Raw genomic sequence first — 15,054 nt, 5'->3', positions numbered from 1 at the left:
GACGGGAGGGGGGCAAAAAGGGTGAAACGTGAAACCATGCAGTGCAAGAAGCCACCTTTTTAGTTCTTTCTAATCAGAGTCACAGCAAAGAAAGACAAAGGAGGATGTAATCCACGTGGCATTCAGATAAGCCACCAACGTGTCACCCTTATTTCTCCTGAAAAATATTATCAAGAAAACCAGCGCGTGTTATCCACTCCCATCTTCTTCTTCTTCTTCTTCTACTCCGTTTCTCTATTTCCTACTACGCTGCCCAAAAGCACGCTCTATCATATTTCCCCGCCATTAAAAAGACAAAATTAAAGGTGGCTATGGTGTTATTGGCATTGACATTTAATTGCTATAATAAAGAAAACAAGAATGGGTCAGGCATTTCGTCGAGCATCTGGAAGAATCCGGGCACCACCAGACCCACCTCTACACGGGGTGAGGCCGCCGTTTACCTCCACCGAAAAAGTTGAGTTCTCGAGGAGCTCCACTGCCAGTCAATTTAACAATGAGAACGGTCTTGGCTCTGGTTAGTTTATCATTTCATGTTGCTGCTTCTCTTAAGAGTTTCTTTTTTTTTTTTTTGGTAAATGATGAAATATTGGTTCATTGCATGAGAAAATAGCACAAATTGAGCTCTATTTTGGGGGTTTTTTTCCTGAACCCAGAAGCAAAAACACATGGAGGAGTTTTTGGGCTTTCGAAATTGTATATAGAATCTAACCCTCTAACCCCGTTACCCTGGTATGATTTGAAGGGTCTGTTTGGTTTCTGGGATAATTTTGAAAGGCACAAACTGTTGATTAAGAAGAATCTGAAGAGAGAATAGAAAGAATAGAGATAAAAGAAGAATAGCAGATTAAGAAAGAACAGAGAGGAAGAGAAAATAGAGAGGGAGAGAGAATAGCAGATAGTCTGCAAAATTTATCAATTCTCATTGTTACCTTCCAAGTCTCTTACAATTCTCTTTATATACAATGGATTCCCATTCTTTACGTCAACTAACTAATCCTAGCTGATTAAAACTACTAACTAACAGTTATTATAACCTCCTAACTAACATTCCAAGTGTGAATCCATCAATGCACTTGCTGCTGCTGCTGCTTCTTGTTGCACTCCTTCCAGCCTTCATCATATCCTCTGGTTCATAACAACACCCTCCCCATCAAGAGATTCTTGTCCTCGAGAATTTATATTGAAATCTGGAAACTGCCTTGATAATTCTTCTTGACCATAGTTTGATAGTATTAATTGGTTGGTATTGATAATTGATCTATGTTTGTGCTTCAGATATTGAGCTAGTATTTGATAAGGTCTTTTGGATGTTCTTTTTCGTGACTCTCTACATGCTTGTGGGATGCTACTCTTAGGACTGGAACTTGCTAACTTAATATTACTTTCACTTCTTTTTTCTTACCACTCCTCGCGGAAGAAGATGCTCGAAGAATTAGTTCTGACAATGTCCTTGAAGAACGAGATTCTCGTTATGATGCGTTGCTTAGTCAAATGGTGGGCAGAATTAAATCTAAGCCCGGAGGAAAGCTTGAAACAGGTGAGGTGGGTTATTGGGATTCACTCTTGCTGTGTACATTTCTCTTGCTGTGTACATTTTTCAATCAACTGTTGATTCATAGATGCTATCATTTATTGCTTGTCACTCAAACACCTTTTACAGTTCTCCTTCCCATTTCTTTTAGAAAGATCATATAACTTTATTAATTAGAGATAATGGCAACCTGAAAATTATATGCTGCAGCATGTTTCTCTCTCTTCAGATCGTCATTTGAAAATCCAGTTGGATTTCTTGACAGGCACCTGTGGTTGAAAGGTACGATAGGCCCATGCCAAAACTGAGAAACACAAAACTTGATTCTGGCAGATATGAAGAAAGGCCTGGTGCTCCAGGAACTCTGAATGTAGCACAGCTGCGCCAAATAATGCTCCTGTATCAAGGGAAGGCTGATGATCATGAAGGACCCATGAACGCCCAGCAAGTTGCTGAGAAGTTTCGACTTGAAGTTGCACAAGTTCAGGGGGTCCTGCAGTTCTTATCACTGCCGCCAGAGGATAACAATAAACAGAGAAGCAATTGGTGAAAGATTGTGGGCTTTTAGGATACGCTGTTGAATAAGAAAGCAGTCAATGCCAGAATTCCATGTCCTTCGTTATAGAGCTAATCAGCAAGATACAAATATACTGTTAGTTGACCGTTCTTGCGAACAGAATTTTGGACAACAATTTGTCCTGTTGAGTATGTCATCAGCAAATTTTGTTGGTAATCTGATTCTGACCACTAATTGACACTATTTGCTTGTACATAGAGTTGGGGAACTATTCCCCTACTTGTTTCTTGCGCTGATATGTAAAATGCCAGTCCTGTATGTTTTATCAACTCCGAGTTATGCAAGGCTTTAGCAAACAGCAAGGTGACAATGGAACTTCCCAGAAGACATCCAGGACCTACATGCAACTTGGGACTCCATGAACTTCCATCCAAACCCTTCCATGGATGACCATTGCGTCTGCAAAGGCCACCCTTCAGGTGCTTTTACAATTGATTCTGCATGGGAACTTCCCGCCATTCTTTCATACTCTGGCTTGCTTCTCTAGGTTGTCTGTGCACCATGAATAGGCTGCACATGGCTCGAATAGAATGCGGTCTGCATACGGAGACTCATGATCACTTATTGTTCCGTTGCCACTACTCTAGCTCCTCAGTATGGGGAACCATCAACAACAAAGCTAACATGCAATGGCCTGCTAGCTCTTGGCATCATCTGCTTCTCTGAGCTTCATCAACTTACCAAAATAAGAAGAACATCACCCACATGATTGCTCGCCTCCTTCCATCCACCATGGTCTTCTTCATATGGCAGGAAAGGAACAACAGAATCTTCAGCAACTGCTACCAGCCCTCGCAGACAACTAGTGAGGAAATCTACTAGCTTATCATAACTCACATAACAAATATGGAGCACAAATGCACCATCCCAGCCCTGATCTGAGATGTTTGCAGCCTCCTAGATCCTTAGAGTAATGCTCCAATGGCTGCATTTCTTTCTTAGTTTTCTAGTTTGTAGTTTTCTTTTTTCTGTTTCCTTTTTAGAATTGGCTAGGTAGTTTTGGAATGTTGCGCATTCCAGTCTCCTAGCCTATTTTTATTTTAGACTTCTCTCTCTTCTTTCTTTTTTTTTCCTTTTTGTACTGTTCCTATGCCTGTTATTTCAGTTATTTTTTCTTCTTTGTTTCCTGGTTCTCCGAGAAGTATGCCTCTCATTCACTTTGTAAGTTCCTTCTTCAATACAATTAAACCTTTCCCAAAAAAAGAAATAGATAGGTGACAATTTACATTCAATGATGTGGAGGTTTCCCTATGGACTGCACGGTCAGGACCTGCCACTGCGGTAGTTGGCCGTTGCCACCCTGTGGCCTGTTGCCCGTAACTAGTATGTTTCTGGTCACAAGCTTATTCTCCGGTGATACATGAAGGGTGGTCTTAGACGGGTAGTGGTTCCATTGATTACATTGCCAAGATCCCCAACGTTTATAACCGCTGCAAATTCATCAAACATTGGTCAGATGCCCAAATCAATAAAACAGCAATTGGCGACCAAAGTGTAACAAAAAAGCAAACCCAGAAACTTGAGGATTAAATTCCCAAACAAGGTCCCCAGTAACATTAAGACGAGAATTCATGCTCCATAGCCAAACCATTGTGCTCCAATCCCCTTGATTCCCAAGAAGATCTCAACGTTGAAATCCCGCTTCTACTAAACAATCAAAATACATATAACTAAACCAGCAACAACAGAGCTTCCACCATGTGAACAAATTTAGAGATTTAATGAACAGTCCATGATCTCCAGTGGCATATAAATAATAGCATTGTCTACTGCAACGTTTACCTACAAAAAATGACCATACCCTCTAAATTTTAATTTTTACCTCGTTTACTCTACAAGCATAAAATCCAGCCTCTAAAAATGACTAATCAAAATATAACCACCCCCACTTCCTTCTGCGGGGGCAAGAAGAATGGGACGACCAAAATGCATAAAAAGAGAACAGAAAAAATATTTTGTTAGATTCAAGTCAAAATAGACTCCAGCCAGTCTGATGTGAATTCATACGCCACAAATGTTACAGCACCAGCTGGTGCAGCCTTGACAGTTGATGGGACGATGCCTTTATAAAGACCAGCCCAGCCCTCCGTCTGCAAAATTCGGCGAAGAGCATCAAACATGTTTCTGTAAGCATGATGCTCGACTCGACCACCATACTTTGGGTGCCTCTGTAGTCCTTCAATCTGTAGCAGCCAAAAAACAAAGAAAAATCAAATATCATTGACAGTGCTGTAAGACAGAAATAGATGGCAACAACACTTGTTAAAACTCAAGTTTTTTGAGTAGCAAATTGATTTGGAACAAAGATAAGCTTTTAGCAATCAACATTAAAAATGCATAATCTAACCTGAAACCTTTTCTTGACCACATCAAGAGGATGACAGACAAGTTTGGCACACGTGCCAGCTGCTAACCCACAGATAAAAAGCTGAAAGCTTGAAAGGTTATCATCTGTGCTTATGGAGCTTGTGGATGAGGATTTATGATGGTTCCAGGCCTACAATGAATCCTGTAAAATGTATTACCGTCCAAAACAGCTTGGTATGTATGTGTAGAAAGCAGGATGAAATATCCACCAAGTGCATGCAACACACATAACCTTCTTTCAATTCTTGAATAGTGTTGGTTAAAATTTAAAACTAAATTGCAATTCTTAACCAATTGACCAGCTGTAAAGAACTAAATTTAGACCTTGATGACTGGCCAACAAAATCCATGACAGAATAGCTTCTCCATTGCCATTAAGTTAGCGACTGCTTTGATAGAAATGACAAGGTGTCTCTCCAGCTTTAACAAGGTGTCTCTCCAGCTTTAACAAGGTGCTGTTTTATTTAAAATGAAAAATTATTCATACAGCAGAGCAGATAATTCCAATTGTCTCACTCTCAATATATTTCCACCTATAACAGAATTTTGAATAGTGTTGGTTAAAATTTCAGTGTGTAACGGGTGGATAATCCCAAAAGACCAAGAACGCTATTTTTTTCAAATGTTTTACCAGCACACTAGATTGACTTTCTGACCAAATACCATTCTGGTTCTTCCAATTCCAGATAAAAGTTATTATCCCTTTAAAATCTTACTGTGGTCCAGTGCTTAGACACTTGACTACAAAAAGAGATCTGAATTCTTACCATGGTCCAGCGCTTAAATGTATCGTAGGTGCCAAACTGAAGTCCAGCATAAGGAACAATCTCAACCAGTGTTGGGGATAATCCAGCATATAAGCCTCTGAAGCCACGAGTTCTGACAATATCAACAAATGCTGACCTCATTGTTGGATACACCTACAAGGCACTAATCAGTCAAGCAGTAAAATGTAATAAAATCATTCTAAGGTGTCTGGAAATAGTGTTTGAGAGACAAATGAACTGAATAGGGTGAAGTGAATTATATACACTCCTTTATGCAGTCAACTTATTTCTGCATAGCTGGTACTTCCACTAATCAAAATCATCACAGGGAAAATTCAAGAGAGTCGCCCATGTCTCTTAGAGAGCATAAGAATGACACAAATAATCATATTCTATACCTTAGGTTCACCCTGTGAAGCTAGTATGGTTCTTAGAAGATCAAATGGGTATGACCCAACTGTAGCTGCACACCCTGCTAATGCTCCGCTGGCATAGGAGAGATAAGGACTCAACTGAATATGATCCTCTGCATCATATTAAGCAAACAGGCCAATAAAAGAGACCTTCAGGATTCGTATACAGGACAGATATTAAACATTTCATCACCTCCAGTGCCATCATATTTTCAAATAACATTGATACAATGACCTTCACCAGCATTAGGTATAAAATATAATAAATTGACAGTCAGAATCTGAACCATATGTTTCTAAACATACAGTAGAGCATAATACAAGTAGATTTTCCAGTAAAATTGTGCCAAACCTGTCACCATACATAACTTCATGCTAATGTATTACAAAATTTGAATCAGTTTTATGTTAATCTGAATGTTGAATCAATCTATAAGCAAGGGAAAACAAAATAAAAAATGAGGTCATATTTGATTTGTACATGTCTATGTCATCCATTCACTAGTCAAAAATATTTTCATTATGTTCAAAAGAAACCTTTACTGACAACAGCTAAACTACGTAATAGAACATTCATTGCCAGAATCAAATTTTGAGATGATATTAATCTGTTTATAATCATACCTGTCTTAGAAGAACCGGCAGCAAATGTTTTCAATTTGTGCAACACCGCAAATTGTATGGCAGTGTATGGCATAACCATAAGTAAAGCTGGGACATTTCCACGCCAAAAACCCTACAGCATGCAATCGTCTTGGATAAAAAGCAAGAAAATGGTAGCTTAAAGAAAAGCAAGTTTGGAACCAGGAAAATGCAATCGCCTTCACAAAATTAGTTTTTGAAAATATCTAGAATGAACTCCCGAGAACAATATTTGGAAATCATAAACCATCCACTATACACAATGGCATGGAGTGAAGGAACTGTGGTATGTAGCAATGCGTAGAATATCTACAGCTGAGATTAGTAGCTAAAAGAAAACCAAGTTTCATTTACCTTTACTACCTGAAGAAGATGGATAGATAAGTTAAAAAACCACATTCTCAAATTCTGGGCTCAGATCCCTCTAATTATTCAAAAAAAAAAAAATCCCATCCTCAGAAAAATGGAAAAAGGAACCTACATTTCACTTTAATATTTATACCACACCTCGACTGAAGCTATAACATAAAGTTGGTAAATTGGGAGTAAACCGCCTGGGGTTCAGCAACCCTGCTTCTGTAAAATTCAAATCATTGGCTTAGATTTCTAAATACTCATCTACAACAAGTATCATTAAATCACCAACTGTGTACCAATTTTGATTTACACTATCCAAATAAATCATCCATCCAAAAATAATAAACATAAAGAATGCATCATACCGGTAAACCTTCCTCTCTAAATATATCCTTTGTTGCTTGCAACATTCCTGTGTACTTTGATGGTGCAGTCACATTACTGCGAACCAAAGCCCACAAAGACGTTGGCTCCAGTTGAACCTGTCAACAAATACACACCCCAATATTTTTCTTAGCTTCACCACTCGACACCCTTTGACTCATAAAATAACCTATATACAACCATGCATTTGAAAGACAAACACACAATAACTAACACCAATATATAAATTAACACGCAGATCTCCTTAGTGTACAATAGCAGAAACCCCTTTTCAACTAAAGATCTGCACTCCCCATTTCCAGGCCTCCATCATGAACTTTAAATTCTTATTCAAGTTGCATATTAATTCCATTCACATGAGCAACAGAACTTTACAGATATGCTCTATTGAAAAGTGTTCATTAGAGAAACAAACATTGACAACTTTTTTTATCAAACAAACAGAACCTTACAGAACAATTTATCAAGACAGTGAAAACCCCAAACAAGGAAGTACAAAAATCGCATTGTTTCATTGAGAAAAACAAAAACCCATCGTAGCATAACAATCAAATTTCAAACCCACATAATTCAACAATTAATAATAATAAAAAAAAACTAAAAAAAAATGACCTGGAATCTGATCTTGATGACATCAAGAGGAGATGTAACGGTACGTGAAATACCACCAGCAATGGCACCTGCTGTTGCATCTATTAACGCCCTTTTTATCTGCCCTCCTCCATCTGCTGTTGCTGGCTCCTCCCCCTCCATTCTCATTATTACTGATTAAATATCCCCTGAACCGAACCGAACCGAACCAAACGCCCCCTTTCCCTTTCTCAAGCAATATCAACAATAACATAAACCCAAAAAGAAAGACCAGTCAGTTTAAGGAAAAGAGGAGAAAAAACTGAAAATGCTGCAAAGATTCAGTTAGGGTTTTCAAAAGAATCTCGTGATGCTTGGAAAGAGAAAGAAAGAGAGGTAGAGGCGAAGCCATTTCTGTTTTTTCCTTTTTTTGGGGTCTCGTTAAATGGTAAACGCATTGATTTTGCTGGGTGGTTGTTAGAGAGGAGGAGGAGACTAAAATCTTTTGTGGTTTTTTTTTTTTACAACAGTCATTCTACTTTACTTTTGTCCTGTCGTCAAGTCTATTACAAGAACACTTATTTTTAAAAATCCTTTAAAAGGGCGGTAAAATCTATTTTTAAAAGTATATTTATTTTTTAAAAAAATTAAAAAAATATTTTTTAATATTTTATTTTATAATTTTAACTTCTTGATGTTAAAGATAAAAAAAATCTAATATTTTTTTATATATTTTTAAGATAAAAAAACTTTTAAAAAATATTATGCAATATAATATCACGCCTAAGAGATTTTAAATGATTTTTCACTTGAAAATATATTAAATTGAAGTTTTTTAAATGATTTTAATGTATTAATATAAAAAAATTATTTTAATTAAAAAAATACAATACATCATATTATCAAATATATACTTATCTAAATCAAATGCATTACTTAATTCTTTTTAATCTCATCTCAAAAGAGAGGGGTGAAGATAGTGAAATATAAAATATTTTATTTTTATTTTTAATTTAAAATAATGTGAATTTATTGAGAAATGTTTTTTAAATACCAATTTTTTAAATACATATCTTAATTTTCATTCTTTTAATAAAATATATATTTTCCCCTCTATATATCTATTTTTTATATCTCGAGACACTAAAATCAAACTCAATCTAACACAAAATAATTTTCCTCAATAATATGTGGTACTTTGAAAATCTCAAAATATTTATAGCAATATGCATCAATAGAATCAATTAATTTGTAACTAATAAATAAATTGAGACCTCGTGATAATATGTTTTTATTTATTAAAATTTACCAATCCAAGATGCATAGTCTTAGAAAATATTTATATGATAGAACATTCAAATTTGAATATACTCTAAAATTTATTTTTAAAAACAATTTATTAATAGTAATTTATTTCTTAATTGTTCGTTAATGAATATGTATAGTTTAAAATTTATTTTGTTATTATATGTGGCAATCTGGAATGGATATTAGTATTAAGTATTTAAAAATTAATTATCAATTAATCTAATGTGTGTGATTTACAAAATAATTCTAATCATTAAAGATAAAAAATTAGTTAAATTTAAAAGAAATAAGTCTAACCATAGTATTGAAATCCGGCCCGACTCGACGGGTCATACCAGGACCCGGCTGGAACCGGGCCGGATTGAAGAAAAAATAGAGGAAGGAAAAATTTGACGGGGTTGATCTGGTGACCCGGATGACCTGACAAGACCCGGTTGCAACCTGTTGACTTTTATTTTTATTGTTTTTTACTAAAACGACGTCGTTTTGATTAAAAAAATGACCCGGACGACCCAATCAAAACCCGGAACTTGAGCCTTGAACCAGGCCGAGTCTGAAAACTATGCGTCTAACAATATCTTCAACATAAATAATCAAGTTTTATTAGGTTATGAAGTAACACGACTCTGTTTAAAAGGTTTGATATTTATAATTTAAGAAATATTTAGTTCTCTCAAATTAAATGTGATAATTTAAAAAATATAATACTTTAGTTGATAATGATTTATCAATACAATATCCGTAACTCAAAAAATATATTAATTTTGTATAAATATTGAAAGGAAATATATAATAGATAACATATAATTTTTTATAAGCTATTATTGAAAATATCATTATTTCATGTTTTGCTAAAAAAATAACCTAGTCAAATTTATGTGGTGCAAATATCAAAACATGATTTGTGAGCAGATTCACAACAACACGGGAGCCCATTCACAAGTATATTAAAAAAAAAAAAGAGTTTAACAAATAAAATATTGACGAATATAGCATTGTAATTTATATAATTTTTTAATTGGCCCCGCTATATTGCGGCCATACTACATTATTTTACTTGAATTTATTTGTTTTTATGTTTCAAAATTTTTTTAAAAAAATTTATTTCTTTTTATTTTTTATTTATTTTAAATTAATATTTTTTAGTGTTTTTATATTATTTTAATACGCTGATGTTAAAAATAATTTTTTTAAAATAAAAAAATATTTTTTTAATATATTTTTAAATAAAAAATATTTTAAAAAATAATTATAATCACATTTTCAAATACACTGCTCTTAAAAGAACATGTAATGTCATTTATTTCCTCTATTGTTGGATTCTCCTCCAACATGAGGACTTTGGAAGGGCATCCCTCGTATGGTTAAGTGGGGGTAACTCAAACATGATTTATGGAAGTGGTGAGGGTTATATTTGAAAATAATCTTTCTTTTGTCACTCTCATTTTCAAAGTGTATGATTACTTCTCTATGAAAATTTGCATTTTAAGCTTATGCTTTTCTCTTTATAAGAGAATTGCACTACTTGTTCGGATTTTTATCATAATAATTAGTTGTAAATTAGATAATTGATTGTGCAATTTTTGTTGATCGTAAAAATACATTTAGGCATTGTTAACGTGTTTTTTAACAAAAAAAAATTAAACCATATGATGATTGACTCGATATGAACTTTATTTTTTATTTTAAAATAAACTATGTAGAAGTTGCTTTGACTTGATTTACTCGACTTGGTGGGTCTAAAAGCAATAAGAACTACTAGTAAAAACATGGTTTGACCTAAAAAAGTCCAAGATAATATTTTAAAAAAATATATTGAGATGATAACACATTTGACTCTACTGTGTTTAATAACAAATTAAAATAAATTATAAAGTTTAATTTTCAATCAACCGAAGTTAACTAGCCGAACTCGTGACTCGAGTCATGTACTCCACTGGGATTAATAGTTATTTTTTTCTGAAACTATTTTTTATTTAATTATACGATAAAAAAATAGATGTTCATAAAATTAAGCAACAATTAAATGTCTAGACATTTGTCTGAAACCACAATAAATCTATAAAAAAAAACCAAAATAAATTATGAACTCTAATTCAAAATCAACTAAATTCTGAAGGATAAAATTTATAAAAAGTAAAAAAAAATCAAATGTCGAAGGACTAAATTGATAAAAGAAAAAAAATAAAAGATGAAAAAAAAGCAAGCTAGGCCAGACGCACAAGCCTAGGTGCCCTAGCACGTTTGGGCCTTAAAAAGCTCGAGTGTGTGGGCCTAAGGCAAGCCAACGCTCTTGGCCCATCTTTAATATTTTATTTTTAAAGGGTATTTGTTTGGAAAAAAATGACATGTTGCCTGCTGTGGTAGATGACACGTTATATATTGCCTAAAATTCGATCATCATTGTCTCACGTCACCCGCGCGATGTTTGTTTGACGATTTTTGTTTTCGTTTGATTGTTCTTTGAGTTATTGGAAGTCGCCATCTAGTATTTAATTGAGAGTTACTAGGAAACTCAAATGTACTGGTCTTGTCAGAGATTCACAGGTAAGGGATTGGTTGTAGTTAGGGAAGGTATTAGCACCTTTAACGCACCCTATCTGAGGTAAACTGCTTCATGGCTTTGATGTGTTAAAAAAATTTTAAAATTTTTGTCTTTTCATTGAATATTAAAAATACGACTTACGTATAAGTTCGTAATCCTTTATCGTGAGTAAATCAAAATATTAAATTCTTTTTTTACCTTTGCGATTTTATCATAAAATAAAATAAATAAAAAATCCATATATATTACATACACACTAAAAATTATAAAAATTCAAAAACTAAACAAAAATTACATTAAACAATTTAAAAATTACAAAACAACCCTTAAAAAATCTTGGAATTGTTGGGAACGGTTATGTGAATCCTCAGGGACAGCAGGAACAGAGGCGGCGCGTCTTCTCCACGCGCCGCTGCCAGAAAACCCAGGCTAGCAGGGGTCAGTCACAGCTTCCTCCCCTCTTCCCGTCCTTGCCAGTGTGACCTGCAAAACACCAAAAAACGCAATAGGCAGTTGATTTTAGTTTTTCTTTCCTTTATTTTCAGATCTATTTCTATTTCTCTTCTTCTTCGTTTCGAATATGCTTCTCTCTACATATCGGTTCTTTTCCTTTTCTTTCCCATTCTTCTCTGTTTCAGGTGGCGGCAAGACAAAGGGGGCCGCCGGCTACTAGGCTTTTATCGGGTCTAGCCGGAAAAGATGGAGAAGATGGAGCTGCTGTGGAGATATCACCGAGGAAGGCCAGTCTGTGGTTCTGGTGTTGCTTCTTTGTTACCATCAATGGAAGGGTTGAGGGAAAACTGAGAGAGGAGATGGACGATGGAGAGGGGAACTTGTTCGATTTTGGAGGAGAAAGGAGTGGGTCTATGGAGGCTAGTTTATAGAGATTAAAGGTCCAGTGGGTGGTGGCTCTGGTTAAGAAGAAGATGGGGCGGCTGTGGAGGGAAATGGGGCTGTTTTGCTATAGGTTGAAGATGAGGTTGGCTGTTTGTACAGGTAAATGTTGAGGGGAGACGGGAGCAGCTGAGAAGAAGATGGGTAGCGACAGCTGGCTTTGGTTTTTTTTTAGTCTATTTTTTTTGCAAAAAAGAGAGGGCTGTTTGTGTGTAGAGAGGCTGTTTGTCGGTTATGGAGAAGCCAAGTGAAGGAAATTGGTGATGGGAATGGAGGTCTGGTTGAGGGCTGAAGGTTTCGGTTAGCTGAGGGAAAAATGAAAAGGAGTCAGGGGTTTTTGGGTGCAGGGGATGAAGGCCAAAAATCCCAAAAGAAGGGGCTGCGGTTTGAGAAAGGGAGCGGCAAAGGAAGAAGAAAAATAAAAAATATTGCTAGGTTTCCAAACTTGGTCCCTTAACTTCTTTCTTTTTTAAAAAAAAATTTGATTTTCTTATTATTTTGGATTTTTCTTATCAACATCGCCTCGAATGAGGAAAATCGGTGATTTTTAAAAATAACGCGTTAAAAGTCGAACGTATTCCAAAGATCTTTGAAAATTTAAATTCTTTTGAGACGATGTTGAAAATGCTAAAAATAATGCAAATATATTAAAAAAACATATTTTTTTGGATTTTCATTGTTTTTCACTATTTTTGGATTTTTTTTGAAAATTTATCAAAACATGGGTCAAAATTGAGTAACAACAGATGCCCTTTCCTTATGTGTGTTATAGAGACTTGTATTTATAGGTAAAAATATTGCTAGGTTTCCAAACTTGGTCCCTCAACTTCTTTTTTTTTTTTTTGTAAAATTTGATTTTCTTATTATTTTGGATTTTTCTTATCAACATCGCCTCGAATGAGGAAAATCGGTGATTTTTAAAAATAACGCGTTAAAAATCGAACGCATTCCAAAGATCTTTGAAAATTTAAATTCTTTTGAGACGATGCTGAAAATGCTAAAAATAATGCAAATATATTAAAAAAACATATTTTTTTGGATTTTCATTGTTTTTCACTATTTTTGGATTTTTTTTGAAAATTTATCAAAACATGGGTTAAAATTGGGTAACAACAGATGCCCTTTCTTTATAATGCTTAAGAAACAAAACTCCTCAATGTTTTGCATAGTTAGCTTTGTAAAGAAAACTTGTCTTCTTGTCTTTCTCACTTGCTGAATATCCACTCATTTAAAGACCTTACTCTTTTTTTTCTTTCTCTTTTCTTTCTCTTTTCTCTCTCCTTTTCTTTTCCATTAACTTGAGATCCCATCTAAAGACCTTACTCTTTTTTTTCTTGCTGAATATCCACTCATTTAAAGACCTTACTCTTTTTTTTCTTTCTCTTTTCTTTCTCTTTTCTCTCTCCTTTTCTTTTCCATTAACTTGAGATCCCATCTAGCGACCTCTTTTAATCAAAACAAAAGAATGTGTGTAGCTTGGTCAACCTGAAATTTCATCTGGCGATTCCCTTTAACCAAAGCCACTTGAGATCCTATCTGGCGACCTCTTTTAAACAAAACCAAAGAATGTGTGTAGCTCGGTCAACCTGAAATCCCATCTGGCGATTCCCTTTAACCCAAGCTACCTGAGATCCCTTCTAGCGACCTCTTTTAACCAACACCAAAGAATGTACGTAGCTCGGTCAACCTGAAATCCCATCTGGCAATTCCCTTTAACCAAAGCTACATGAGATTCCTTCTAGCGACCTCCTTTAACCAAAACCAAAGAATGTGTGTAGCTCGGTCAACTTGAAATCCCATCTGGCAATTCCCTTTAACCAAAGCTACCTGAGACCCTTTATAGCGACCTTCTACAACCAAAACCAAATAATGTGTGTAGCTCGATCAACCTAAAATCTCATCTGGTGATTCCTTTTAACCAAAGCTACCTAAGATCCCTTCTAGCGACCTCCTTTAATCAAAATCAAAGAAGATGTGTAAAAAATAATCTTATTATAATGGGTGACCTACCCAGGTGAAAAGAATGTGAAGTGTGGTCTCATTGTAATGGGTGACTTACCCAGATGGAAGAATATGAAGTGTGGTGTTGTAACCCATTTTTAGGTCCCCATATAAAAATAAAAATAAATATATAAATATATAGCCAGAAGAAATTAGAAAAATAATAGGAGGATGGAGGGCTCAGAAAAGGATCAGAAAAAATGATTAAGGAGGTTAAAAAATACAAGGATTGAAATTTTTTACAGTATATACTTGAATGATGAGAGCCTTGTGGGAAAAGAAAATTTAATTTGAAGAGAAAAGTCCAAAATTGAATGTTTATGGACTTAATTGGATTTTATTGAAAGTTTAATTGAATTTATAAAGGGTTTGATTGCAAGAAAAATTGATTTTTAAGTCAATTTGAGCTTTAATTGGAAGAAATTAAAGTTCTGGGGTCAAATTATAATTTTTAAGAGTTGATTTGGTCAAATCAGGGGCTTAATTGTATAAATATTGAAGTTTAATGGCCAATTAGGGACTTAATTGAGGAAATCTGAAACCAAGGATCAAATTGGAAAAGGCGCGTAAATAGAGGGGCTGTAATTAACCCAATCAGGGGCCAAATTGAAGAAATTAGAAGTTTATTGGTCAATTGAGGGTCAAATTGCATAATTAGAGACCAAGGACCAAAATAAAAAAGGCGACCAACTATA

The 15,054-nt window shown here is 34.9% G+C and overlaps 2 protein-coding genes across 3 annotated transcripts; one reads left to right on the top strand and one right to left on the bottom strand.

The window, feature by feature from the left end:
* The first annotated feature begins 50 nt into the window (after positions 1 to 50).
* LOC133697899 (uncharacterized) lies at positions 51 to 3,238 on the top strand. 2 transcript variants are annotated; one of them, XM_062120723.1, is made up of 3 exons: positions 51 to 517; positions 1,424 to 1,545; positions 1,800 to 3,238. In XM_062120723.1, the coding sequence occupies exons 1-3, from the start codon at positions 361 to 363 to the stop codon at positions 2,082 to 2,084; spliced, it is 564 nt and encodes a 187-aa protein (XP_061976707.1). In that variant the 5' UTR covers positions 51 to 360; the 3' UTR covers positions 2,085 to 3,238. The 2 variants fall into 2 exon arrangements, with proteins under 2 accessions (XP_061976707.1, XP_061976708.1); XM_062120724.1 differs by lacking the exon at positions 51 to 517 and having other exon boundaries at positions 533 to 1,540.
* Positions 3,239 to 3,812: 574 nt separating this feature from the next.
* Positions 3,813 to 8,073, bottom strand: LOC133697898 (mitochondrial thiamine diphosphate carrier 2-like). Its single transcript, XM_062120722.1, has 7 exons — positions 7,654 to 8,073; positions 7,023 to 7,139; positions 6,283 to 6,394; positions 5,644 to 5,771; positions 5,246 to 5,398; positions 4,459 to 4,608; positions 3,813 to 4,294 (listed from the first exon to the last, which is right to left on the bottom strand). Exons 1-7 carry the CDS (start codon positions 7,798 to 7,800, stop codon positions 4,076 to 4,078), a joined length of 1,026 nt encoding a protein of 341 aa, XP_061976706.1. The 5' UTR covers positions 7,801 to 8,073; the 3' UTR covers positions 3,813 to 4,075.
* Between the last annotated feature and the right edge of the window lie 6,981 nt (positions 8,074 to 15,054).

The sequence above is a fragment of the Populus nigra genome, chromosome 6 (genome assembly GCF_951802175.1).
Source record: "Populus nigra chromosome 6, ddPopNigr1.1, whole genome shotgun sequence".
Classification (NCBI taxonomy): Eukaryota; Viridiplantae; Streptophyta; class Magnoliopsida; order Malpighiales; family Salicaceae; genus Populus; species Populus nigra.
Note: the sequence above shows the minus strand (reverse complement) of the source record. Positions and strands in the feature narration are given on the sequence as shown.